The 26,904-nt window shown below is 49.5% G+C and overlaps 1 protein-coding gene across 9 annotated transcripts in view; it reads left to right on the top strand.

Moving 5' to 3' along the window:
- CELF2 (CUGBP Elav-like family member 2) overlaps nucleotides 1–26,904 on the top strand; it is a 518,459-nt gene that overhangs the window by 442,734 nt on the left and 48,821 nt on the right. For 8 of the 9 annotated variants that reach the window (XM_041765402.1, XM_041765403.1, XM_041765408.1 and 5 more), the window contains 4 exons: nucleotides 1,695–1,829; nucleotides 10,178–10,257; nucleotides 14,474–14,632; nucleotides 18,288–18,351. In XM_041765402.1, coding sequence (XP_041621336.1) covers nucleotides 1,695–1,829; nucleotides 10,178–10,257; nucleotides 14,474–14,632; nucleotides 18,288–18,351 — 438 coding nt within the window. Of the gene's footprint in view, nucleotides 1–1,694; nucleotides 1,830–10,177; nucleotides 10,258–14,473; nucleotides 14,633–18,287; nucleotides 18,352–26,904 lie in introns of those variants that run through there. The other variant, XM_041765410.1, reaches the window with a different exon arrangement.

Raw genomic sequence — 26,904 nt, 5'->3', positions numbered from 1 at the left:
GAGCTGCAGGGTCCACCGTAATGTCACATGGGGCTTCTTAAATTTAAATTATTTTTTTTTAATTAGCTACAATTAAATCACAATAGCAGTTCAGTTTCTCAGTCACACTAGCCAGGGTTCAAGTGCTCAGGAGCCACACGGGGCTTTAGCAGACATCACGGACAGATGGGATCCCCCCGCTGGGCAGTGGGCCCCCCAGAGCAGGCCTCGCTGTGTCCCATTACTCCTTCGCTGACAGATCTCTCTCCCAGCCCCCGGGGGGCCCAGGCCGGTTTGACTCAGGCATCAAGAGCACCTGGCCCTAGAAAGTCCAAAATCCATTCTTGCCAGTTAAATGAAACCAAGACACTGGCTGTCCAGGGCACAAATCCGGGAGACAGAGATAAGAGCCAGTTAAAGAGCAGCGGTGAGATTATGACACAGATAGGGCACGAAGGTTTCTACGCAGCGTGGACGGCAGGGCCCTTCCCTAAGCCAGCCTGTCTAAAATGCTGGTACAGCCGCCTGCCCTTCCTTTAAATCCTAAGACGTGGATTAAAATGCAACACAGGATGTAAGCAAGACTTCTCCCCATGGACGTCTAGAACAGAGTTGGGGTTTTTTTTCCCTTTCCTTTTTTTGTTTATTTTATTTTTTAATTTTAATTTTTTTTTTTTTTTTGCTCTTTCCTTAAAAAAGGCTGCAAACACTGTCCCGAAATCAGTGATAATTGTGACTTTGAGGCTAAATGTAGGTCACTTATCCTGAGCGCAGGCCTGTAGATTTTGAGGAAAATCTCCCAGGTCATCAGAGGCAAACCTTCTTCAGTCTTTTTACCCTCCCAGCAGTTTCCAGGGTTGGCACTGGCGTGGGGGTGGGGGGGGTGGGCGTGACACCCAAAATGCATTTCTGTCTGTCAAGTGTCCTGCATCCAGGTGCAAAGAATGGTCATCGTTCCCTTCATGCTCTTTCCCGTTTTGGGTTCCACCCCGAGCGTGGGGCCGTCCCGAGGGGATTCTCAAGTAGCCACGGCCCCGCTCTGCCCCTAGAGTTGCCTTGATCTTCAGCCACAGATGCAGACCACATGTTGTTCTGGTTAGAGTGGACAGACAGACGGACAGACGGATGGACGGAAGGTCATCTATGTTCCTCCAGAGAGATGAGCATCTCTCTTCTCTCTCCTTACTGTCTGGATCCACGCAGCCAAGCTATTTGAAATTGAGAGAGGAGGTTCCCCCCAGTGAATGCCTTATTCAGAGTTTCATTTCCTGTGGTGCTTTATCTGTTCATCCTATTTTTCTCTCCCCAACCTTTTTCTTTCTCTTGTCATTCAAGTCCAAAGAACACCTATGGGAGAAAAAAAAAAATGCACGTTCAAAACGATCTCTATGAAATGGTAGCATTTGGCGACTACACGGAGCTCTAACATGTTAGTGAGCACCGTGAGTTTCCAGACGGGGTGGGAGGGGAGGACTTGGTGGTGTCTCGGGTCCTCTGAAGATGTCATGTGGGTAAGAGGCAGCTCACAGAGGGAGGCAGGATGAAGGGCGCCAGGGAAGGTGGCCTGGAAGTCCCAAGAGCTGGCCTTGGGAAGTCCCATGCTTCGTCTCACATGACCGGGGGCCCGGTTTGATGTGGTAATGAAGCATTAATTACAAGAAAAGAAAAGGAGGTGGGGAAATGGCCTTTGCTCATTCATTATTTTTATCTCCTAGCTGTGGAAGACCGAAAATTATTCATAGGAATGGTTTCGAAGAAATGTAATGAGAATGATATCAGGGTGATGTTTTCTCCATTTGGCCAGATAGAAGAATGTCGGATCCTCCGGGGACCCGACGGGCTGAGTCGAGGTGAGTGTACTGTCTATAAAGTCTCTTTCCTTAAGTGCTAATTGGAACTGTGTGTCACAATCAAGGTAGATGTAGCCACCGCACGCAGCAAGAGGTCACCCTGTAATGCGTCTCGTGTGATCACGTTTTCCAGCGTGAACTTTTCACCGTAGCTGAAGTGATCACCTTGAATTTCTCAGGTCGAGAAGGTCTTAGAGCCAACATATTAGCTCAGGCTCTCCCGGCCAGCGGGGATGCCGACAGGCCGCCCTGTCGTTATATATCCCTTTCGATATCAAATTGAAGTACATTCTGGGGGTGAAGGAGAGATGTGGAGGAGGAAAGAGAATATTTGTTGTTTTCATCTAGTCTCTGGCTTCCTGCCTCTGCCCGAGAGCCATGGGAAGGGGACGGGCCCCTTGACAGCGACATAAACGGAGGAAGAACGTCAGTGTCCCCATGTAGCTCAGAACAGCTTAGGGACTCAGGGTAGCTGGGCCTGTCCTGGGGTGTGAGGGTTTTATTTCCAAGAGCAAAACTCCTGGGAGCCCTGAGCACAGGAAGTCCCATTACATGGTAGACAGATGACTTGGTCCAGGAGATAGTAGGCTCCTCTTTGTCACCGTGATGGAAGCAGAGATGGGGGCTTCGAGCCCTGAGGAAAACCAGTGTGTCTGCAAGCAGCTACCTAAGGCAGCTGGAAATAACGTCCCTTTCCACGTCTGGCCCTCCTTGCACAGCAGATCCTTGGCTAACCCACTCCTAAGTGCTGTCGCAGAGTGTCCCCCCTCATCAGACCATGTTTCCCGAGACTGCCCAGGAGGCTGGATTCAGGGTGTACATATAAAACGTCACTGTTCACTTCTCCTAAGCAACCCATATGTTTGCACCACAGAGAGGCTCTCATTCTATCAAGGATACTTCTCGATGCAGTTTCCATGGGGCTAATTAGAAACTTCTCTTCATTCCCAGTCTCTGGTTCTGGGACAGCACTGCCGTCTCGAACCACCTGCTGAAAGAAAAAGTTGGTCCTTACGTCTCAAAGCACTCCTTCACACCCGTGTCCCTCATTTTAGCTAAACTCAGCGCCACGTGAGGAAGAGCATTTGTTCTTTCGACTTTGAGATGCGGAACTTGACGCTGTCAGCTGCTAGAATCGAAGGCGTGGAGAACAAAGGTTTTCCGCCTACAGCCACCTCCAGGGCCCCCGAAACCGAGGCAATCGAGGGGAACAGTAGAAGGAGGTGGAAAAAGCTTCCTGCCTGCAGTCCCCGTGTTTTCTTCCAAAAGTGGTTTTAAAAGGAGGGAGGCATGGAATGGGCGTGACAGCTCAAGGGGTCCCCGACAGGCAGGCCTCCCCGAAAGCTGACCAAGATCGCTCTGAGTGTGGCCCCCACCTGCAGGCCCAGGGCCTAGGGCAGAGCCATAGCTTACGGCCCACACCGTTACCAGCCTCAACCACAGCAGCCCCCCAGGCTGGCGGCCACATGGCCTCAGGGGCAGGAGGATGCTGGGACCTCTGTCCTGGCGCCCTCCCCCCCCACCCAGTGCCACCCCGGCTCGTTCACTCCCTGAGGACTGCCAGTCACGCTGGGTCATCTGACTCTGCTTGCTCGGGGCAGCCGTGGGGGTGGGGGAGCAAGATCCCCGTGGGAAGAGGCAGCCTGGCTGGATGAAGAAAAAAAAGGTGCGGGAACCCACGAGCGGGACTGTTGTGATCCCTGTCCCTGCCAGCGCAGCGACCAGCACCCGCGGGCTCCCCTCCTCCTCCCAGCCACAGCCCCGAGCTCGCAGGTTCCCAGTCGCCAAGGCCCAGGACATGGAGAACCAGCAGAGAGGAGGCCCCCCAACTAGCCACGGGGGGGATTTTCTAGTGGTGAGAGCCCCGTGGGCCCGAGATCCCGGTCCAGAACTCCAGACGTGAGCTGTGACCACCACCAGCCCACTGTCCCATCCCTGTCCCATCTCGGCCCCCCCCAAGGGCAGCAGTCACCATGCCTGCCCCGCTCCCCTCCTGGGGTGCCCGCCATGGGAGGTCTCCTGGGTGAGCATCCCGCGGCTGGGGGGACCCCCACCCGTGCTCTCCGTCTGCCTGGCCGGTGATCCGTGCACTTCCTCCAGCGGCCTCGGGGCCCACGGTGCCTAGTGCTCCCCGAGCGCCCCTAAGTTAATCCCACAGAGAAGACCTTAAAGCAGCCCCAGCTTCTCCCCCAGCTTCTCACAGGACAGAGCAGGATGCGGTAGTGGCCGAGAGGCCTCGACCTGACCTGCCTGCGCTGCCGCCGGGCGTGGGCCGCAGAGCTCCACGAGGACTCCGGTTAGGACGCCAGTTAGGACGCCAGTTAGGGCAGCGCGCTCCTCCCTGCTTCCTGCACGTGCCAGCTCCGTGTAAAGAGGAGTACATTCCTCCCTGCCCCCCCCCCTTTTTTTTTTGCCTCCTTCTTCTTCTTTCTTCTTAACAGAAAAGTAATTTCTGGTGAACTGATGAGAATTCCCCATGGCAAAAAAAGAAAAATACTCATTTATAACCATTTGTTCTGAAATATAAAGCCAGACGCTGGTAGGTTTTTCAATTAGTGAGACCCAGGGACGCCTGGGTACAGGGGACTGCTCCTGAATCAGTGTATTTGTTAAAAGAACAATTCTCTCCCGTGCTACTATTTTGCTTCCATTAAAGAATTGCAGTTTTCAATCAAATATTAATAAGTGTCTCCCATTAGTGGCTGCGCAGATAAAGGGTGCTCAGCATTTCTGGTCTCCGATGCCTGTTGCTGGCTCAGCCATTTTAGACGTAAACAAATACATAAAAACCGAGTGAAAGGAAAGGTTGGTCGCCCTGAAAATGAAAAGCCCCTTGTCCTACTAAACCGAGTCTAAACTAGTCTAAATAAAAAGTTTTTGAATCAAACCATGCAATCATGAGGCAGAGGGACAGAGAAGTGGTTCGCTTTTCTGGCTTTGCCTTTGCCCGGTTCAGCTACAAGAATGAAGACCGAAGAGGCAGGCAGGGGCGCTGGCTCCCCCACAGGTGTCTCGGGTCATTTCTTCTCTGACCACCTCGGTAGCTTCACTTTCCTCCCTGCCAGGTGCGAAGCTGAGGTCTCTAGAATCAGGGTCCCCGCACTGATTCGGGGGAGTGGGCTGCCAGGACCCACAGCTCTGTACTTTGGGTTAGAATCTTGAAAACAGAAATCCTCATCTCCATATTGACAAGAAAGACTATTTGCAAAGAAGCCCCGACAGTTACTCCCCAGCACCCAGATCCATGCCAGGTTCCAGATCAGGACCTCGCCCCCCTGCCCCCGCCCAGGAATCGTCACAACTGTACATGGACAGCACCTAGCATCTACCAAGCACGTTGAAACCAGCACTCAGCAAATATCAGGAGTCTGACTCTCTCTTTTCACCATATGCCCGCATCTCAATGTGCATTTTCCCCTTGGGGGGGGGGCAGTAACCATCTTTTCTAACTTGGAAAACCCAGTTTGAGATATTTTCAAGGCGCTCCCTAATACTCAGATCTTCTGCAGTAGCAGGTCAGCCTCCCAGGCCTGCTGACCTGTTTTGAGAAAGTAAGCGGCATACCACACGTCCACGCACAAGAAGTCAAATGAGATGTTTGCTCTCAAAATCAAAGCTGGAGTCCTCCAAGCCAGTGCATTCGTCAGTGTCCCTTTAGCCTGTTGATTTCCTAAAATACACATGTTCTCATTTACCCATAATCCCACCGTCAGAATGGACTGTTTGGGTACAGTCCACAGGGTTTTCTGCACCATGGCAACGAATATCTGTGACTCGGAGACAATGAAAGAGTTTATCTCATTTTTCTTTCCCACAAAGTGTAGTCAGATCTTTACTGCCATGTAAGGTAACTTTCTGCTTGTTTAAGAATATTCCAGCTGTGTTTATGGTGTTCCAACATTCTCCTGCCAAAACCCTTGACAAATGAAATTGGCAATATTCTCAGGGATGTTGGCGAGCACAGACTGGACTTAGCCACTAAATCCTCATTTGTTTCCATTATATCTGATCAGAATATTAGGATGGGGCTTTTGACTTTTAAAACAGGTACACACAGTGGACTCAGTTTGGATCACGACAGCTTAGGCTCACCCATGTGATATCTAAGCATGTGCGGAAATTCGTATCAAATACCCCTGGGTTAGGTACTGCATTTTGTTATCTGGTTCTCCGTACAGTCTCCCCTCGGGGCTGAGATTTGGCAAACTAGTAAGTCCTGCTCTGCACTCAGCCTGAGGTGCCATTAAGGAGCAATCCCTCCACACCAGTTCTAGAGAAACGAAGCCACCCCTGGAGGTGGTGCACCCCAGTACTAGTTGTGACGCTCTCGTGTTCTATGGAGAACATATGTTTAATACACTCTGCCTCCACTAAAAAGATACAGGGAGGAAAATCAGCTGCATTAAGAACTCTCTTTGGCCAAATGGGAATTTATAAACAAGTTTTCCATAGGCCAAAAGCTGCTTCATGCCACACAAGTTATTTTAAGTACGCTTCCCTCAGTTGAAATATAGCAGACTGCTGCTTCTCTTTCAAAGAAGAAGCATAAAAGCAAGAGGCCCTGACATTGTACATGCTTTTGAAAGTGCCTGTGCTCCTTCCTTTCTTCCTTCTCTCTCTCTCTCTCTCTCTCTCTCTCTGGTGCAGACCAAGAATTCATCTAGTTCTCTCAAAATTCTCTTGCAACTGAGAAAATAAGTAGAACACCTGAGTGAAGATAGCTTTTCAGTTGAGATGACAAGCGTAATAGATGTGTTCCAGAATCTTCTCTGTGACAGGGCCACGTGCGTTCCTTAGATCCCGTCTGTAGGAGGAAATTACTTGGAGAAACCTTTCCCCAGTCAATCATTTATCTGTTTTAGCAGCAAGAAGGCAGCCCCACCAAACCGGGAGGAGTGCAGCCCCTTTCATTTCTGTGAGCCATCTGTGACATTCTGAAAGTAGAGACAATAAGTAATTGTAAGGTAAAATACAGGGTGGCCACAGTCAAGGATGAATTTTTTCTTAATTTTTTTTGTCAGCTATTATGTACTTAGAGAGGTTTCAAGACAATAAGATACAGGCTATCTTAACTAACCAAAAAAAAAAAAAAAAAAAAGAAGAAGAAGAAGAAGAAGAAGAAAAGCTTCATATCTTGGTACATGTCATCTTTTTCCCCCCATTCTGGTTTCTCCTATGTTTTAATCAGTAGTCAGAGAACTGACTCCTGAGACAGTACATCCAATAATCTAGAACAGAGGAGGGCTGGCCCTATAAGGCCGTCAGAGCAGTTACCCTGTCAAGACCCAGTGGACCCCACTGCACCCAGAAGCTCGTTTTTAGTAGGAAGGGCCAATTGACCTAAGTTATTTTTGCCCAATGGAAAGTCAGTTCCTTGGCTTGTAGAAGAAGCTTATGTGACCCTCTATTAGTGAAAAGCATTTTGAGGCCTAATCCTGAAGCCACCACCATGTTTTCAGTGCTGTGGGAAAGAAAATTAAAACCTAGCCATAGGACTAGAGCAGAAATTACAAAGATTAACAAGCTTCCATTTGGTTCTGAAGTTGCAGAACTTCATCCAGAAGTTCTCACGTAGAGAGGGAGGTCTTCAATGTGTGCTCTCGCTTTACAAATGGCAGTGATTTTCGTTCTTAAGTAATTGAACACAGCACATAGCCCCGAACTTGACAGAGCCCCTAAGGAGACAGGTTCCCTCTTACTGCACCACTGCCAATAGAGTAAAAAGGTTAAAGGAGTCATCAGATTTGTCAGATCATTTTTTTTGGATGCAGTAACGGTTGTATAATTAGAAGCATCAGTCGAGCTTTTAATTGCAGGTTTCAGAGAGGAAAGAGCAATGGTTCGAGTTTATAGAGATGAAATTTTATTGTTCTGTTGCTAATACTTCTGAGACCTGCTAATTGCTGTATCTTTCTCACTAAGTTACTCAAAAAGTTCTGCTTGTTCTGAAATTGTGATAAATGCATAAACTGTGCCTTATTGATTTCTGTTGACATTTTACATGTGTTTTTTTTTTTTTAATGCATTCTTAACCTCCATTTGGAAAACTGTTTGGCACATGTTCCTGGATAATTAGAGCAAATAAAGTGAATGAAACAGTTTCGGGTATTAAAAGCAGAGTTAGGCCAGGCTTCACATGATGTCAAATAGATCTCCATCAGATTATTTGCAAAAGCAGATAATTCCATTGCAGTCTCAAGAAATGCAAGAAGAGAAATCTTAGTGCTACTTCCTCCGCTGATCATGTCGGTGATAACCACAGTGTTTTTGAAGGGGCACCATTTTGAGACGGATGGTGACTTTGGGGCTCTCTAATTGTAGCACTGAGTCGCAATATGGAAGCCAGTAGATGTACTGTCATCTGTTTCACACTATTACACACATCTTCTAGATGCCTCAGAGAAGGCTCCAGATCGCTTTCACTGATGACAGAAGCTACAGCCAGTGGAGGTGCAGACAAGTGTGTTTAAATAGTAAGCTCCACTAGCTGCTATAATGTCAGAGAAGTATATGAAACATCTCGGCATTCATAGCAAGCTAGACTTCAGGCTTTGTAAGGCCAGCTCAGCCGGGAGGTGAATGAGGGATGACTCTCCCACCTACTGAGAGTTTTGTTGTATTAAAAATTACAGCATGATGCAAAAAAAAAATGCATTGACTTATTTTCATGACTGGATGTTTTTGTGCTTTGGGGGTAATGGGCAGGTGCTACTTTCTCTTATTGCTGTTTGATTAAAAGGTGCTAATACAGTATTGACTTGATAATCTCACCAGGTACACATGCAGAGCAAACGAAGAAAATATACTTTATGACTCACAAATTGATTTACAGAAACCAAACAATCTGCTGGGTTGTTTTTTTTTTTTCTTTCTTTCTTTTTCTTTCTTTCTTTTTTTTTCCCCCCCGGATGTAGAACATTCTATTTGGCTTACTGGCCACAGGGGCAATAATCTCGCACTGTGGATACCAGAATTCCACTTCCATGCGTTCAGTCTGAGAGGACAACAGGCTTCTGCCTCTCAGTGTTTAGATCTGCTTCATTTGGGAATCTTTTAAGTAGTAATAATAATAATGTTTTGAAGAAATTGAGTGGAACACTAAATTATTCTCTGATACCTAAGTTCAAACTGTGCAAAGCTAAAGAAGCTGAAAATCAATGCACTTTTAAAGTCATTAGAGATCATAAGTGAAATAAGTCTGCATTGCTTTAGCTAAGCTTTTAGTGTGCCGTGGTATTATTATAAAATCAGCCTGAATCTGCATTAATTTCACAGTCTTTTTCTCTAAGAAGCCCAAGGGTGCATGATGAATAAAATGTAAATTTCTGAAGGCAGTGTTTTTATTAGTGAAAAGGGCAATGAGCCATGTAGTTGGAGCAGTGACCTGTACGGTGGCCAGTACTGCCTCAAGGAACAGAAGCAGGCACTGTAGACGCTGCTTATTTTACCGCACGAGAAATAAAAAGCCGTGGAAAGTTCAATGGGTCTCACAGGAAACATTCAGAGAACTGTACATTGTCTTGTGTATGTTAGACTTTAGGTCAGATCTCTGATGCATATCCGAAATCACAACTCTGAAAAGTCATAGAGATTTCAGACGGCTAAGAAATCTAATGCAGATTTTCTAAAGTTTTACCTGATAAGCACTATTGAATATTCTCAGAGTGATAGAGCATTTGTTCTTGTGCGTGATTAATAACAACCAAATAGTTCCTGCAGGATGTGGTATATTTCTTTGCATTGGAATCGCATCAGTGTATACGTATGCATATATCTGTTTTAACGGCCCAGAAGAGACCAGAGATATTTATTTGCTGACATTTCGAGCCTTTGGAATTTATTTGCTAATTCGCCCTCTGGCGTGAGGATTGCATTATCTGCTGCTTAGAAATCAACTCGAAAATTTGAAATCCAAAGCCTCGAATGTGTGGATGCCCTACAAGTCAAGATAATCAGCCAAGGAGAAAATGTAAAATTACAACTTTTTATTTTAGAAAATGCAAAAAAAGAGATCTTGTTAATTTCAAAGCACCCTCCCCTTCCCTGTGGCTTTTAAAAAAAAAAAGTGCCCAACTACTTTCCCCTCGTCTCCATTTTAAAAAATAAATAAATAAATAAACCAGTCAATAAATAAATCTTTCTGCTTTGGTCAGATTAGCAAGTCAGCACTGTGAATAAAAAGCAAACTAAGATAAAAACCGAGAGAGAAGTTGTTGATTTTTATGTACTACTGAGAACGGTGTCGTCCTGTGGCAGTTCTCGTAGACTGTGTTGGTTTAACAAGCGTCCAACCCTTTTGTCTTGTTGTTTTTTGTCTTTCCTGCTCCCTGTCCCCTTGTTTCCCACAGGCTGTGCGTTTGTCACATTTTCTACAAGGGCAATGGCACAGAATGCAATCAAAGCCATGCATCAGTCTCAGACCATGGAGGTACTGTATCATCTGCCCTTTCTTTGTTTTCTTTGTGCAAATGATGGGGAATGGTAAAGCCGCTCTCTCCTGTGCGGATTGTTTACATGACAATCACAGATTGACACTTTCACCATCTCTTCCATTCATTCATATTCATCCTCTCTCTCTCTCCCACTCTCTCACTCACTCTCTCTCTCTCTCTCTCTCAATTTTTCCCCTAATGACTTGAAATGCATTTAGTAAAACCTTCCACTTGCTGTACATTATTTTTTTGAGCCTTTTATTGTAGTGGCCCAGGCCCTGCAACGTAGTGTCATGGTGCAATTTAAACCAAGACCCATTCTCGACCTCTAAAGGATCCAGTCCGTTCCTGGTCCAGGGTTGGTATGGAGTCAGCCTTAACAGCCCTCACTCCAAATTGCGGCCTGCCCTGTGCCAATCACAGGGTTCTTCCCCCCCCCCCCCTTTTTCCTTTTCCTTTTTTTTTTCTTAAATGTGGGGTCAAGTTCTCTTTAGTCCAAACAAAATTGTGCTTTTGCATCAAGAATGTCGGGAGAAAATTAATACTTCTCCTACATTGTTTAACCCGTGAAAACGTTACAACGCATGAAAATCCCTGGAAAAACCATATTCATCTTTTTGCATTAAAAAAAAAACCTCCCAATAAAAGAAACATAAAGGCTCAAATTTGGTCTCCTAAATGAGAGATAGTGGCTTTGGGGGAAGATCTATACGCTGGTGGGTGTTCGCCCACATGTGTAGATAGATGGCTCTGTACTTCTAGTCTGTGATTTGGGTCTGGCCTTTCAGAATTTTGCACAAAAGCATTCCAAGAGTGATATGCTGTTACTTACTCTGTATTGTCTGATAGATCCATTTGGGAGTGCATGTTCTGCTGTACTCTGTATACTGTACCTCTGTGTATGGGTGATCTTTTCTTGGAAAGTGGCCCTGTGGTGTTACCTGAAGTTACGTTTTCATCTTCCGAAAAGCAAAATATTCTCAATTTTATTTAATGTGCAAAAATTTCTTTATGGATTGTTTGCGCTTTTTTACCTCCTTTTTTTTTTTTTTTTTTTTTGAGCGAGGTGGGAGGTGGAGGGTGATTTTTTTTTCATTTGTTTGTTTGTTTTTTTGCAATGCTGCATCTCCCAAAGCACGCTGGGAGCTAAGTGATCATTCCGCGTCATGTTCTGTGGGCAACTTTTTTTTTTTTTTTACAGTGAGCCGGAAGGTGGGCGGACAAGGGGGCAAGGAGTGTGCATGGCCTTGTCATTAAGTGTTTACTGTACTTTTCTGAGTTTTGATATCAGCATTGCAAAGCCTAATTGTCTTTTTCGAGCTTCATTTTGACTTTGATATTCCTAACATATCTTATATAATCACTGTGTTTTCCTTTCAGTGCAATGCATTTTTAAGACACTCACACCCCCCTACCTGAAGGCAAGCTCAGGTGGAAAGCGGCCACGATAGGAGATAATTAGCAGGAATTGAAATACCTAGGGATCCAGTCTTGTACAACATGCAGTCACACGTTGATGCTCTGTGTGTCCCCTGCCTTCTCTCCGGCTGCTCCACTATTGGGGATCAGTCTGATTCCCAGCTGCCTTTCAGTGTGGAGATTTAAAAAAAAAATGAAAGTACTGTTAGGGAAGAAAACAAGTTTTCACCTGTATTTATTATCCTCCATACACGTGTTTCATTCTTAATCATTTTTTATTTCCTGTGATTTAGTGATTTGTACCTTAGATGATTTTTTTTTAACCTAAATTCTTTCAGCTCTAACTCCCATTCCTTCATCAGGGACCCCCTGAGTAAAGCCGCAGAGGATGCTGGTCTGTGTTCTCCTGTGTTCCTACGGGGAGAGAGCTCGGGAACATAGCGCAGACCTGGGTATGAACCAGAACCAAAGAAGAATAGGCTCAGGATGAAAAAGAATCCGCTATAGAGAATGGGGCATATTCATTCTTAAATCCTTGATCCTTTGGTATTGATATCTCTATTATTAAAAAGTCAAATCTGGTGCACTTGTTTTGAAATCTGGACACCCATGCTCATGAGGACAGAGGGGCCCTCAGACACTTAAATTTCTTGTTGGATTTTTAAAAATACTGACATTTAAATGGAAGACTGTATATCGTGCCCGTCACATTACAGTTGTACAACTAAAGTTTGCTGGGTTTTTTTTTTTTTTAACTAATTTTGTTATTTTCAGGACTCTGGCTCACATCTTTAAACAAGATGTATTATCTAAGGAATTTGAATTCCAAATGACTTGAACGTTAAAGTTTAAAAGAACATTTCCTTAAAAATAATGAATTTTTATATCATACCTTCTATTTTTCCAATTTCCTTCTAATCTGTGCCCACTCTGTTTTTCCTTTTTTATGGTTTGAACAAGTTATTTTGGGGCCCAATTTTTTGCTTCGGTATCTTTTTTTGGTCATTGTTTTATGTTTTTTTGGTATTTAAGGAAGAAAACAAACAGTAAACGTACTGTTAGGAGGAGATGCTATGATTTGTTATGGAACAAATTTGATACAACGATAACAACCCTTTGTATACGCAACCTTCCCTCTTATCATTTCCATCTTCGGAGTATTTTGCTCTCTTTAAAGCAACGAAGGGCTGAACTCTGGAGCAGAAGAAGAAAAATGAAGTATAGAATTTTTTTTAAATGGTGGAAATATTATTTTCATGCGGTTGACTGACATTTAACATTGTGTCCCGTGGCCGTGGCTACCAGAGCTGAAGACCGATATGCTGGAAGTTCAAACTGAAACATCTACCTCATTTTTCTCACTTTTTTTTTTTTTTTGGTCATAACATACACCATAGCCTCACATATTCACAGCTACATCCCCAGTAACTACCCGAGGTGATAAGAAACAAAACACACACAGGTTTGTTTTTAAGAGAAAGCAAGATGACCCAAAGGGAAGAGAGAGAGAGCTCCTTTAAGTAGGAATATAAAATTTCTGAGAGGAGAGAGAGAGAGAGGTCTATTATCATGCTAAGCTTCCTTAAAAGTTTTTGGGTTTTTTTTTTTAAATCACATGGGTAGAAGGACTTCCTTGTACCTCAGCAAAATTTAGCAGCTTTAATGGTGATGAGATGGGTAGGCAAGCCTTAGTGAGAGGGGGAGAGAGGGGTGGAGGGAGGAGGAGCTCGTGTCTCCGCCGAGGGTTTACCAAGTATGGAATGTTCCAGAGGGGCTCTAGGAAGGAAGGCAGTCTTCCTGCTGCAGGTGGCACAGGCCCTTATTCTTCTCCCAATGATTTTATCCATCTCAGACATGAATCCGCCCTATCACATGACCCTTAGCCATGCACCCACTCACTGCCCCTACTCGTTGCCTTCTCATGGAAACGAAAACTGCAAAGGAACCCCCTGAATGGTGAGCCCCGTTGACAAAGGAAGCCAAGTAGATGCCTCCAGCTGTTGCAGATGCAGGCCTTGTTTCCGTGGAATAGGCTTCCAAGACTGGTGGTGCGCAGGAACCCCGAGCCCCGGGCCCTGGGGTGGGGATAGAGTAGGTGCGTTAGAGAAGAAGGAAGAGAGTGAGGGTCCTCTCTGCAAACGTGGGCAGTCCCCTTGGGCTGAGCCTGGGGCCCCCGCCCCTACCCTGCCCGTAGCATCCTCACCCCGCAAGCCAGCCCACTGCTCCCTGTTGTTGCTGGTGCTGGGTCGGGAGGCCTCCTGCCTTCCAGGGCACCAAAAAAAAAAAATGCATCACGGAAAATCGGAAAGAGTGGAAAAGATAAAATACACGAATGAGGGCTGTTCTCCTTCCCCTTGCAGCGCCTCTCCTCGTGGGGCCCCTGCTCCCGCGGAAACAGGCAGACACACAGACAAGTCTGCCTCGCAGACAAGGGAACCGTGAAGCTTAATTAAAGAACGTGCGTAAGGTCTCTTGTCTCTGAGGAGGTCCTGGCAAGGTCGGAGGAAGACCCGCGAAGAGAGGAGGAGAGGCAGTTTTAATGCTCAGAGCAAGAAAGCAAATGGCTTCGCCCACCACCAGAGCCCCAGAGAAACCAGTTGGCAGTGTCTGGAGTTTTCTGTTGATGGTACTGATGAGAGAAGAAGAAGCAATATCAAACCATTGATTTAAAAAAATCCAGATGGTTCCTTGTGCTCCGAGCTAGTGGAGTGAGCTAGAGCCAGTGCGGGGTGTCATGCGCCCATTCAGCCAGGCGGTAACCCCCTCTTCACTTTCCGCTGTGTCTGACCACAGGGCTGCTCCTCGCCCATCGTAGTCAAGTTCGCGGACACCCAGAAGGACAAGGAGCAAAGGCGCCTCCAGCAGCAGCTGGCACAGCAGATGCAACAGCTCAACACTGCCACCTGGGGGAACCTGACGGGTCTGGGCGGCCTCACCCCACAGTACCTGGCGGTGAGTGGGGGGCCCTCCTGGGGACGCGGCGGTGCTGGGGGGAGGGCATCCCCATGGGGGCAGGCTGCACCTCGGGACCTTAGGGAGATGAGCGCCCATGCACGTGTTGCTCCGAGCTTCCGTGGCGGCCCCGGGGCACGGCTCCCTTCGCTTGCGCTGGTGTAGGCCGGGCTCCTGGGCCTTGCTCTGGAGGAATCCAGATATCCTGCCCGTGGTGGAGGGGCACAGGCCCGTCGGGCCCCAGCGCTACCCCGGGGGCACCCCATTCGGTGACCGCAGCCTTCGCCGTGCACCTGCGATGACGAGATCACACGTTTCTCCATCTGTTTGGAGCCAGGACGTTAGAGCCTCCATCAGGGCAGAGAACCCGGTTCGGGCAAGCCGTCCCTTCCGTTTCCTTGTCTTAAGCTTCAATCTTCCTTGTGCGGTGCCCTCTCCGTCCACGTGGGGATTTATGACAGTTCCCCAAGGAACCTGTAAAGAGGGCGCAGAGCGGGGACCCCTCCCAGGACCTCACGTAGCCTGCGGGGGGCCCCTGTACCCACCACGCTAGGCTGGTTCTTACTGATTTTTCCGGGAACCGCTGGGAACCGTGATGTTCCGCCTCTGTCTTTCCGCCCTGCCACTTACAGGCCGGACTTCACATCGATTAATACAGTTTAATATTGGGAGCCTCTCCAGGCGTGCATGTGTGTGGAGGTGTGCATGTGCGTGCAGGTGTGCATGTGTGAGCGTGCACGTGTAGGTGTGCGTGTGTGGCTGTACATAGGTGTGCATGTGTGTGCATGTGTGGCTGTACACATGCAGGTGTGCACGTGTGAGCGTGCACATGTGAGTGTGCATGTGCGGCTGTACACACGCAGGTGTGCACGTGTAGGTGTGCATGTGCGGCTGTACACACGGAGGTGTGCACTTGTAGGTGTGCACATGCGGGTGTGCACTTGTAGGTGTGCATGTGCGGCTGTGCACATGTAGATGTGCACATGCGGGTGTGCTTGTGCAGGTATGCACACGTAGGTGTGCATGTGTGGCTGTGCACATGCAGGTGTGCATGTGTGAGTGCGCACATGTAGGTGTACTTGTGCAGGTGCACACATGTAGGTGTGCACATGTGGGTGTGCATGTGCGGGTGTGCACGTGCGGGTGCGCATGCATGCACGCCTGCGTGTTCCGTCCTAATTCTGTCACTGACCTTGTATTGAACTGCGCCTCTCGGGACCGCAGGATCCATTAGCCTCACTTTGTGGGGCGCCTGCGCGGTTCTGCACGACCGCCTCCCTCTGGTCTTGATGGCGAGGAAGGAGGCACAGGGAGGTCCCCCAGCTTCACCAGGGCGGCACTGCCGGCAGCCGGGTAGGATCCCCACCCCCGGGGGACCCATCCTGGGCCCGCAGCTCTGAGGGTGCTGGGTGCGGCTGTGGCTCCGGGGGGCCCAGCAGGAAGAGCAGCGATACCTGTTTGCCTGATGAAGGAGGCGCCCACGGCTCCCGCCTTCTGAGCCATTAGAAGCCCTGAGTGGCTTTCCCGCCACCTGCTGGCCCTTCCTCGGTCACATCCACAAAGACGCCCTGAGAGATGTCATCAGCTGTCTTGCTGAAAATCTCGATGTGCCTTGCCATAGCGCTGTCCTGGTCTCCCAGGCTAAAACGTGATAAAACAAGCAGGGAGTCGAGCGTAAAAGTAGTTCGTCTTGCCCCAAACTTGTCCCTTTCGGCGGTTCACAGCCCATCTGTTTCCTTATGGAACCAGAACTGGGATCAGAGACGGATGTCACGCTCGCCTTCTCATAATTTCTAAGAATCCAGCTTCCTGCTCCATCGTTTCAAAAAACCAAGACACCTGTGCCTGTCCCCAGTCTTCTGGCCCACCTCCCGGGCCCCACGGCGCTGGAAAATCTCTGGCACACGCTTCTTTGACCGCATCTGCAAATTATTTCTGGACGCTGAAAAAGAATTAACTTCCACCTCCTTTATAGAAACGTATTTTTGTATGATCTTAGCTACGTTTGCGCCTCCCGTTGGGTTCCGTTCTTTCTCAGCCACATTCGTTCTGCCTCTTTCAGTGGGAAGTGCATTTCTTTGAAGAGCCCTTGGGCTTTAGGGCTTTCCCTACTTGTGTGTCGAGGGGTGGATTCTGACTCTGGTTACCCCAGGTGTTCCCACCTGCCCCAGTAGGTATTACTAGCTCCTCACGATCGCTTCAAAACTCCTTTAATTTTACCTCCTTTCATTTCTAAACATACCTAATAGGAAAGGGAGGTAAGGGCTTACAACCCTGAGAGAATGGGACACCCAAGAAATCAAACCAAAATAAGGGATTTCTCTCGATCAACATGGTTAATCCCCAGCCCCTCCCTCCTCCTCACTCTTGTGTGTGTGTGTGTGTGTGTGTGTGTCTCAGTCTGTGGGTCATCCCTAGGCAGTACATTCCAGCGAGTTGGGACGGGTGAGCAAACACCACAGACATCCTTCTGGTACCTGTCACTGTTAATCCCCAAAATAGCCTTGTAACAGAGACTCGGCCACTAATAGTCCATTCCACTTGGCGCTTTTAAGTCAGTGGCTAGAGGCCCATTTTTGAGTCTTCTCCACTTGTAGACTTTGCTTGGTATTGAACTGGGGGGAGGGGGACAAAACAAAAACAAAAAACCTACCCTTACCCAAGGAACAGAGGAGCTTTATGTGGTTCTGCGGCACTCCAAATAAATTCAGAAAGCTATTTTTAAAATCACGAATTTGTCTCGTCCCTCCTGAGCACACAGTAGCCTGACACTTCGCAATAAATTTGGGGAGTGTGTGCTCTCTGGTATCCGTGTACATCCGTGTGCAGGAGACAGCTGGGTGCTGGCTGCTACATACAAACCGTGTCCATACTGCTCTACATCATCAGAAAGAGAATTTCAGTGAATCTGGGTTAACCTCTAATTCCGCTGAACTGGCCAAACCAAGGGGCACGTTAGGACAGGAGCCACATGCCTTTTTACCTTCTGGGGCACCCACTGATTTGGTGGGGGGGCAAGCTGTGTCCTCGAGAGCACCAGGGAAAAATGCAGAGACAGGGGTGTTAACTTGCTTTTGGAAAGATGCCGACTGCGTCTGTAACACACTGTGTCACGGGACGTCACACCGGCTACTTCTCGGTTTTGACAAATAGTAGGTGAAGACCAGCGTCAGATGGGCGACCACTGTCTCAGGCCTGTGGTCACAGGTAGCCCTGGGCGGCGGTGCCTAGGCGCGTTTCCGAGCGTAGCTGTCCTGATGACGTCCTGTGGCCCAGGAGCCCGTGAATCCCTGCTTCCCGTGGAGGATGAGGGCGGCCGAGCCGGGACCCCGGGGCTGGGCCTGGCTGGACAGAGCCGAGCTGTAACCACTAGGCCACCGGGCGCACGTTGGTTTCAGCAGATGCAACACCTGGTCGTTCAGGGGACTGAGATGATGGTTTGAAGGCAGCAGCCTTACCCCCCCGGCGTCTGGGTTTATTAATAGAGATGAGACGTGTGTATGGGTTTACAGCCCCATCTCGGGGACCCTTCGGGCCATGAGTAAGAGGCAGCAAGCGACCCCGTAAATGTACAGGGCCGGGTCCCCTCTGCTCCGGAGGCTGCTGCGTCCCCTCTCAGCTCGGCTCTGACCGTCTGCTTCTCCCTCCCTTACAGCTTCTGCAGCAGGCCACCTCCTCCAGCAACCTGGGTGCGTTCAGTGGCATTCAGCAGATGGCCGGTAAGTCCCGACACATGCCTTTGCTTTGGACCATGCTGTCGTCTGAATGTGGACGGGGTGGCTCGGAGGGCCAAGAGCACAAGCAGGGGCAAGAGCAGAGGGCAGTTAGCAGGCCTGCTCGCTTTCGGACTCGGGGGTCCCATCGGTGGGAGCCAGAGGGGCTGAGGAGCCCTCCGGAGTGTGCTCCAGAGTTGTTGGCTGTTTATGTTTTTGTTTTTTTAATGGGATTGATTTCTGGGGAATTTCCAACCAGATTCCTCTATCTGGGCCAGCCAAAATGATTGACGGCCTTCTCAAATTTTAATAAGAAGCAGTCAATAAATATTCTGACCTCCATAATGAAAGCCAAGATTGCAGGCCCATCTTTGATACAGTTTGCGGTCCCTTGACAACCACAGACAATTAACAGGGTGCACTTTTTTTTTTTTTTTACTTTCGTACCCCGGTTGACGGAATCGTGCATCAGAAGCTTTTATGTGGAAGTATAATCTTTGTTCTCGCGAAAATCAAAGTGGGGCTGGATTTGAAAGCTGGCTCATAAAGGATTTCTTTTTATAATGAGCTGTGTCAGGAGTAACTGAGGTGCAGTGATTAGTGAGAGGTCACTCCTGCTGTGTCACCTTCCAGGCTCGTACCGTAACTTACACGGGCCAGGGAAGGTGGCCCACGCAATAAATCAGAACACAGGTGCCACGAACCTGCCGTGAGGAACGGCGAGAAAGCTCTTCCCTTGTTCGATTCCAGAAAGATGAGGGAGACAGGGCAAGGGGAACAGATTTTTGGCGCGTGAGAATCAAGCACCATTTGTTTTTAATGAAGGACACCCGGACTCCATGAAATGAAACCGGAATGTACAGAGTAAAAGCCAGCTTTCATTTTCTGTTACTACGAAAACTCCTCTTTTTTTTTTTCATGTCTCCTTCTTCCCCCCTCCCACCCCCCAAGTAACTATCCTTGATTTTGTTTGTTCGTTTGTGTCACTTTGAATGGCTCTGGAAGGACTTTCTCCTCCCGTGAGTTCTGGGATCCTCAGCCCAGCCTTCTCCTGCAGCCCCACAGGCTAATGGGAACCTGTTGTCTGATGGGATGTATTGGCCTACAGTATAAACCAAAAAAAAAAAAAAAACCTGCATGATTATTCATTGAGCTTTATCTCAAATCCCCTGGCACTGCCAGCTTGTTTTATTGCAATACTGCTTTTGGTTTACAAGGGGGGAAAGATACTTATGTTCAAATGGTTAAGTGGTTAAATCTTTCAGGAGTATCTCTATGAATACAGTTTGAGAAGCTGGCCTAGGAGCTGAGAATCACACTGAAGGGTTAATTTTGAGGTCTGTGAAGGGTGTGGGAGAGACCTAAGTAAAATATGCAGGGAGTTTTCTGTGTCTTCAAGAGAAAAACCTCCAGATTGCAAGCTCTAAAATAAATGCCAAGATTTGTCATACCTTCAGCCAATGCAAGATGTATTTTTCCTTCTAATGGCCTGGACCCACCCAGATCCAAAATTAGGGTCTTTCCTTAGAGGAAGCCCCCGGCTCTCCCACTCCTGCAGTTGAATTATGCAGAGAAGGTCACTGGGTCCTGAGGCTACTGCCAAGCGCATCTTCCCGGGTGGACAGAGCGCCCTGTCATTTTCCATTAGACGGTGTGTGCTGTGCCCCGCCAGCTGCAGGTCAGGATGCTAGCACTTACACGCTCTGCGTGCTCATTTAAAAACTAAGGGTATCCAGGAGTCACCTTAGAAGGTGCATGGAGCAGATGGCTAATTTAAAGGCATTCTGTAAGTGCCCTGGGCCTTCCAAAATACCCCTTTCTGGAACCTTCAACATATAAAATTCAGCATGCTAAGTCGGCACAGGCTGTGAAATCAAATGCTGAGTGGTTCATTATCCACCATCACCTTGCACGTTGAGAGTATCAAGGATGCAGATGTCAGGGTTCCGTCTTCTTGGCAGTTTCCAGAAAGGTGGCTTCTTCACTCATGGGGATAATCAGGTTTCATCTTCCTGAGCACTTGAAGCACCGTGGTTTGCAGTGTATTTTTCCCCCCGTAAAATCAAGTTATGTGGCCTCTTGCTCTTTTGTCTTCTCCCGAAGTAGGACTGACGCTTGCCTTTGCCAGTTATCTGGACCAGTATTCTAAAGTGAACTACTGGTGGACTGGTAATAGAATTGCCTGTCTAAAGGAGGTTTCCCTGGGAGCATCTGGGTGGCTCGGTCGGTTGAGTGTCTCACTCTTCTTGATTTCAGCTCAAGTCATGACCTCAGGGTCGTGAGATCAAGCCCCGTGCTGGGCTCTGTGCTCAGTACAGAGTCTGCTTGAGGTTCTCTCTCACCCTCTGCCTACCCACCCCACCCCCCACCTCTCTCTCTTTCTTTCTCTCTTAAAATAAATAATAAATAAAGGAGGTTTCCCTGACTCCCCACATATAGGCGCGGTACCTTGAAGCCCTTCCTTCCTTCCTTTCCTCCTCCACCTCCTCAAACACTCCTAAGCCATCAAGGCCCCAAGAGGGCATGGCCTGGGCTGAGGAACTCAGCCTGGCTCCGCTGAGCGGGGCTACTGACTCCCTTTGAGTGGATGGGTGAATGCATTTATAAGTCAGCAAACACAGATTGATATTTTGGATACACCTCCAGGGGACTTTAAGTTAAACGCCCTGTTTTTTTCAATGGAGAAATTCGACGTTAGCCTTACATCTGAGCCAAGCAAATAATGACAGTGTCTTCACGGTCGAGTTGTCAAGGATTTGGCAACAGTTGGTACAATATCAAACACATGACCAAGTGCAAGGCACACAACATCCAGTAGGAGCGATACGAAGAAATCCAAGAAGCCACTTATCCCAAATCCCACCTGAGGCTAAAATGCTTGCCAAGGGGTTGAGAGGGTGGCACAGTTCCAGTGGGCATCTACGCGATTTCAATGCAGTCTGTATGTTTTACGGCGCCATATACTAAAACTCCGCTTGTAAGGTTCAAGCGGTCCGGCTTGGAACACAATCACCAAAGAGAGAGAATCATCATTTCAGAAACCAGCCATAATTTTTTTGTGAACAACTCTCCAGGCGTAATAGTCCATCCTTCAGGAGATTGAAGTTCATCACTAATGTCTAAAAGGTCTCATTTGAATGAGTAAAACACGTTCCGTGTGAGTAGCAAATAAAGTCAAAAAAAAGAAAGAAATTTTCGATGACATGTCACTAAGTATTCGTCTCAATAGAATGGAATGAAATGTCACTATCCTTGTTTCCCCAAAATAATTCACCATTTTCTTTTGGAACTAAAAATAGCTTCCCATGTGTTTCGTGATCTTGTGGAAGGAAACCTCCACTGAATATGGAATTTAAGAGCAGAAGCTATAGATCGGGGTCAAATCTGTAGCAGCTCAATGCTTTCACGGATACTTTCTGTGCATCCTTAAAGCTGATTGATTTTATTTTCCCTCTAAAAACGTGTCCATTTCTCACTCAACTGTGAGATTTGTCCCATGAATTTCTGAAATCTCCGAAACTCGGGCTAAGAGCCTGAATTCCCCCCCCCCCCCCCCCCCCCCCCCCCCCCGCAGAAGAAGGAATGGTGACTCGTCAGTCATTAATTTCTTTATAACAGAGATCCTCTCAAAAGAGTATCGGTTAGATAAACCGGGGTCAGTCGTGTTTCACAATTTTGTTTTTCACAACAGCTCCTTGAAATAATCATGCAGTTTATCCTCCCAGCGTTGCCAGGGACAAAACCTGCACTTCGTTACTCCCTTGCTGTTGAGAAACTGAAGGAGAAACGTTAAATGATGACTGTGGTGGCCACAGCAGCAGACAGGCCGAAGATGCACAGTTGGTCTGAGATGTGGCGTTCCCAGACGGCGCAGGCTCTAGCACCCCCCTTAACAGGTGCAGCAGCCCAGGACTGGAGGCTCATTTGCAGACTTGCCCCAAGTCCCTGCTCCAGTAAGCGGCAGGTCCAAATTTCAGACACATCCGACCCCTGAGCTCCGGCTGCCCCAAAACCTGTAAAACGGTGCCCTGTGTCTCAGCAAATGCAGATATGTTCCCCTAAACACGGGCTGCAGGGGCTTCCTTCTGCAAAGGCTTCACGGGCCAAGTAACCAATCCGAGCCATACATCAGTTATGCACAGAGCACTCCAGAACTGGGCAGAAAGAGGCAATTCGGAGACAGAAAAGCTGCCTCCCTTCATTCTGGAAGGCACGTCACCTGTATTAAGAGTGGGCTGGGTTTTGTGGGGGCAGTTGTTTTGGTATTGCTCCCCCGCCCCCAGCACTGGGAAGTGTCATGAAAGACGTTAAAGACTTTCTGGAGCTGCAAGGAAGAAGGGTTTATCTGTTGATTTACGGAGCTGTGACCAAAAAAAAAAGAGTTTATCAGTTGACAGATGAGACAAAACTGCTGCGCTTTGCATATTCAGCGAAGCTGGTGGTAATTCTCTTCCAGAATATCTGGCCTGGGTTTAAAAGTAACAGTGAAACCATACAACACAAATATTTGCTTAAAACAACAAAACCGCTCCCCTCCCGTCAGTTTGTGATCCTGTCTCAGAGAAGGTTGTCCTGGAATGTTGGCGACAAGTGGAAAAGAGAGGAGACGTTTGCAGAAGCCAGTGCTCAGGAGGGCAGGGGGGTTGCGGAAGCCAGTGCACTGGAGGGTGGATGGTCTCCACGCTGGAGGCACCTGAGTGGTGAGGTGCGCCCTGGATCCTCGAAGATCACGGGCCTTCCTGGAGCGGAGCCGCCCACCCTCTCGCTGCAGACGCTTCCTGAGAATGTGCTAATAGGCCTTATGAGAACATTCCATAACCACCCATCTGTCACTTTTTAACAGACCTGATTGGCAAGCACTTGTAACAACTGACATCTGTTCTCGCTTATTGATATGCAGATTTATGGTAATTGCTATGAACAATAAGACACAAAATTACCTAAGGTGAACATTAAATTAAATTTTCATGCCCTTCTCCTTATAAATAATTTTTTTAAATCTTAAATTTCAAGTAGGCATATTGCACATCTGTTTTGTGTATCATTTCTTCGTTTGGAGAAGGATTCTTCTTTTCCCAAGTCATGAATGAAAACTTGAATGCCCATATTCCCCAATTTTTCTTTTTTCTTTTTTTTTTTTAACCATCTTGGTCTTGGCAAGCTGTGGGATTTCATAAAATGTATTGAACTGTTTTGGATTTCTAGTCACCCGGATTGTTGCCCCTGGTTTGCATGGTGCCCCTTGGGAGCAGAGTGCGGGCTGAGGTTAAAAGGGGTCACTTTTCTCTGGAGACCACAGAGCTCATGGCCGCTCCCTGGTGAGACCGCCCCGTCCGGGGCCCTCTCTGGGTGGCTCCATGGAGGGAACAGGGTGGCTCATGCACCCCAAAACACAAGAAACAACAGGAGAGAACAGAAATGGGAAGGCGCAGAGCCCCGGAGACCCAGGGCGGCCAGGGCAGGCTGGGCCCCAAGGAGGCGGGAGTCCGGGTGGGGGCACGGGCTGGTGGGCTGGTGGCAGGGAAGGCTCCAAATCCCGGGCCCTGGGGGAAGTCCTCGGGCACCCAGTGTACCCCAGGACGGGCCCTGCGACCCGGGGCTGTGCCAGCAACACCCAGCAGGCCCTCGCCACTCATGGGAGGCTGTCTTCCCTGAGGGACACTGCTGGACGAGGCTTGGGCCCCCCTCGGGCTGGACGGGAGGCTACACAGCGGGGAGCAGGTGCCTGTTGCCCTGCGGCCAGGCCACAGCTCGAGCCCCGCAGAGGGGGCTGCTCGGTGCTGCCTCGGTGCGAGTGCCCCTGGGGTTCAGAACAGGAGCTAGAGCTGGTCTGTCCTCGGTTTCCCTCCTCTGCACAGTCGGATCCAAGCCCCAGTTTCCTCTGACCCCCCATGACCCCCCGATCCCAGCCGCTGCCCGAGCGCAGACCTCTCACCTCTCAGTGGGTCGGGGGTTTGTCACCTCCAGGATCTGTCGGCAGAAACGAGGTGCACATGCCACACATGCACTTTTATGCAGTTTCGGGGCATTCCCAGCTCCCCCGCCCCCACATCCCATCGGTGGGCGACCTGAGTTGAGGTGAGGAACGTGCAGGAGGGACCCAGCCGTGCAACATGCTCGGGACTAACTAGAAAGAGGTCATAGCCCACGTGCTCCCCAAGGACACCGAGACCAGCGATCCGAGCTGCCGGGGGTCCCGGTAATGACTGGAAGAGGCAATCATGTTAGGCGAGTCAAGGATCGATGGTGTGGATTAGGGAATAAGAGGCAGTGCACGGGTGCGACACGGTTCCTGGGTGACTCCCAGCGGGGACTGTGCGCAGGGCCTTGCTCCCCGGGCCCAGCGGGGAGTGCGGAGGAGGCTGCCCGTCGGACCCGGGGTGTCCCTCGGTCACAACAGCCCAGCCGTCATCCCGTGCAGCCTCCCTGCACGGGAGCCTGTTGCTGGAAGCGCCCCCGCCCTGCAGGCAAATGTCTCCTTTGGAAACCCCAAGACCCACCCCCTTCTCCCTTGCCGACCCCCCCTTCCCCCTAAACCTCAAGGGGCAGAGTGCAGTGGGGCCAGCTGAGAGCAAGCAGCATGAGGAGGGGGAGGCAAGAACTGCAGGTGCAAGCAGGACGGAAGGAGCAGGTGGGGAGGTCGAGGCCACAGGGGAGGCCGGGCTCACTGGAAGAAGTCGGGGCCCCCCTTCCCTGGGTTTGACCCTCTCAGGGCCTTGGCTCTCCCCGCCTGTATTGTGTGGGTGTCAGCAATGACTTGGTCACGTGGGGTTTTACGCACACTGAGCTAGAGCCCATGTAGAGCCCGAGAACCGTGCCTGGCGCCTGTCATCACCGGGGAGGCTGCGTCACCAGAGGGGGACTGCCTGTCACCCTGTTTCGGCTACCTTGGCGCCCCGCGGTCTTCCTTGAGCTTTGTGTGTCCCGAGGCATCAAGAGGACCATGTGTCTTGCTGCCACTGTGCATCCCGGGAATCCGAAGCACATGGGCGGGGATGGGTGCTCGGGAGGTGGGGTGGAGCCGGGACTCAGGCCATGGCCTGCCCTCCACCAGCCCACCCCCGCCTCTGGGAAATAGGAGCTCTTGCCGCAGGCAGAGGGGGTCCTGCACACAGCCCAGGACAGGGAGGGATGCCTGTGCCCCCAGAAGAGGGGAGTGTGGATGGGGCAGGCTGGTAGCTGCTCCCCACTGCCCATCTCCCCACTGCCTGGGGGCGCTGAGCACTGGTTTTGGGGCTGGGGCAGGGGGGGGTGTGGAGAAGGGATCCTCCCAGGAGCCATGCGGCCTGAGAGTTCTAGAACGGAGAGCGAGATCCTCTGCTGGGGAGCCCCTGCCTCCTTCACATGCTTTCCTATGCATGTCTCCCCCCCACAAGTGAGAATGATCTTCCGAGTCTGGGCCTATTTCCAGAAACAGATGAAGCAGGATTACCCTCCGGTCCCTGGCTTCTCTGTGCTCCCGTTTACAGCAACTTTCTTGGAGCGGACGGAGTCTTGTTTTCCACTTAATCCTTAATCGGGTATCCCGGGGCTGGCCTTCAGCAGCCCTCGGTAGCCGCTGAACAGATGGACACGTGGTTGGGTGGGTGGATGGATGGCCGACTGAACGAATGAGGGATGGATGGATGGAGGATGGATGGATGGATGGATGGCTGAATGAATGAATGGAAAGATGGATGGATGGATGGATGGATGAATGAATGGAGAGATGGATCATGGATAGAGGATGGATGGATGGATGGCTGAATGAATGAATGGAAAGATGGATGGATGGGTGGATGGATGGATGGATGGATGGCCGGCCAACCAAATAAATGAATGGAGAGATGGATGGATGGATGATGGAGAGATGGATGGATGGATGGAGGATGGATGGATGGATGGATGGCTGAATGAATGAATGGAAAGATGGATGGATGGCTGAATGAATGAATGAATGAATGGAGAGATGGAAGGATGGATCGATCGATGGATGGATGGATGGATGGATGGATGGATGGATGGATGGCCGACCGACCGAATAAATGAATGGAGAGATGGATGGATGGATGGATGGATGGATGGATGGATGACTGAATGAATAAATGGAGAGATGGATGGATGGATGGATGGATGGATGGATGAATGAATGGAGAGATGGATGGATGGACGGATGGACGGATGATGGATGGCCAAATGAATGGAGAGATGGATGGATGGGTGGGTGGACAGATGGATGAGCAAGGCAGACCCGCCTGGGCCCTCCTGCCCACTGCGTCTCTTCACCTCCCTCCCCCTTTCCCCCCAAGGCCCTCCGGGGCTGGCCATCACAGCAGCCTCTCCTTTCCACTCCTGCTCTCTGATTCCTTGGGCCCATGCTGTTGCTCTCCGTGCCGTGTGGTCGTCAAACACAGTTGGCCCCCCACCCACTGTGGCACCCCAGAGCCGCGGTCCCACCGCCTGGCCCTCCTGGCTGGAGGCAGGGAAAGGAGGAAGAGGACAGCAGATCCCCTTGGGGGGAGACGTGTGGAAAAAGGGCTAGAGGGGACACTGAGGGCGACACAGCCGGCCGCAGCTCCA

This window comes from Vulpes lagopus, chromosome 8, assembly GCF_018345385.1.
Source record: "Vulpes lagopus strain Blue_001 chromosome 8, ASM1834538v1, whole genome shotgun sequence".
Taxonomy (NCBI): domain Eukaryota; kingdom Metazoa; phylum Chordata; class Mammalia; order Carnivora; family Canidae; genus Vulpes; species Vulpes lagopus.
This window is presented reverse-complemented; position numbering and strand designations above follow the sequence as displayed.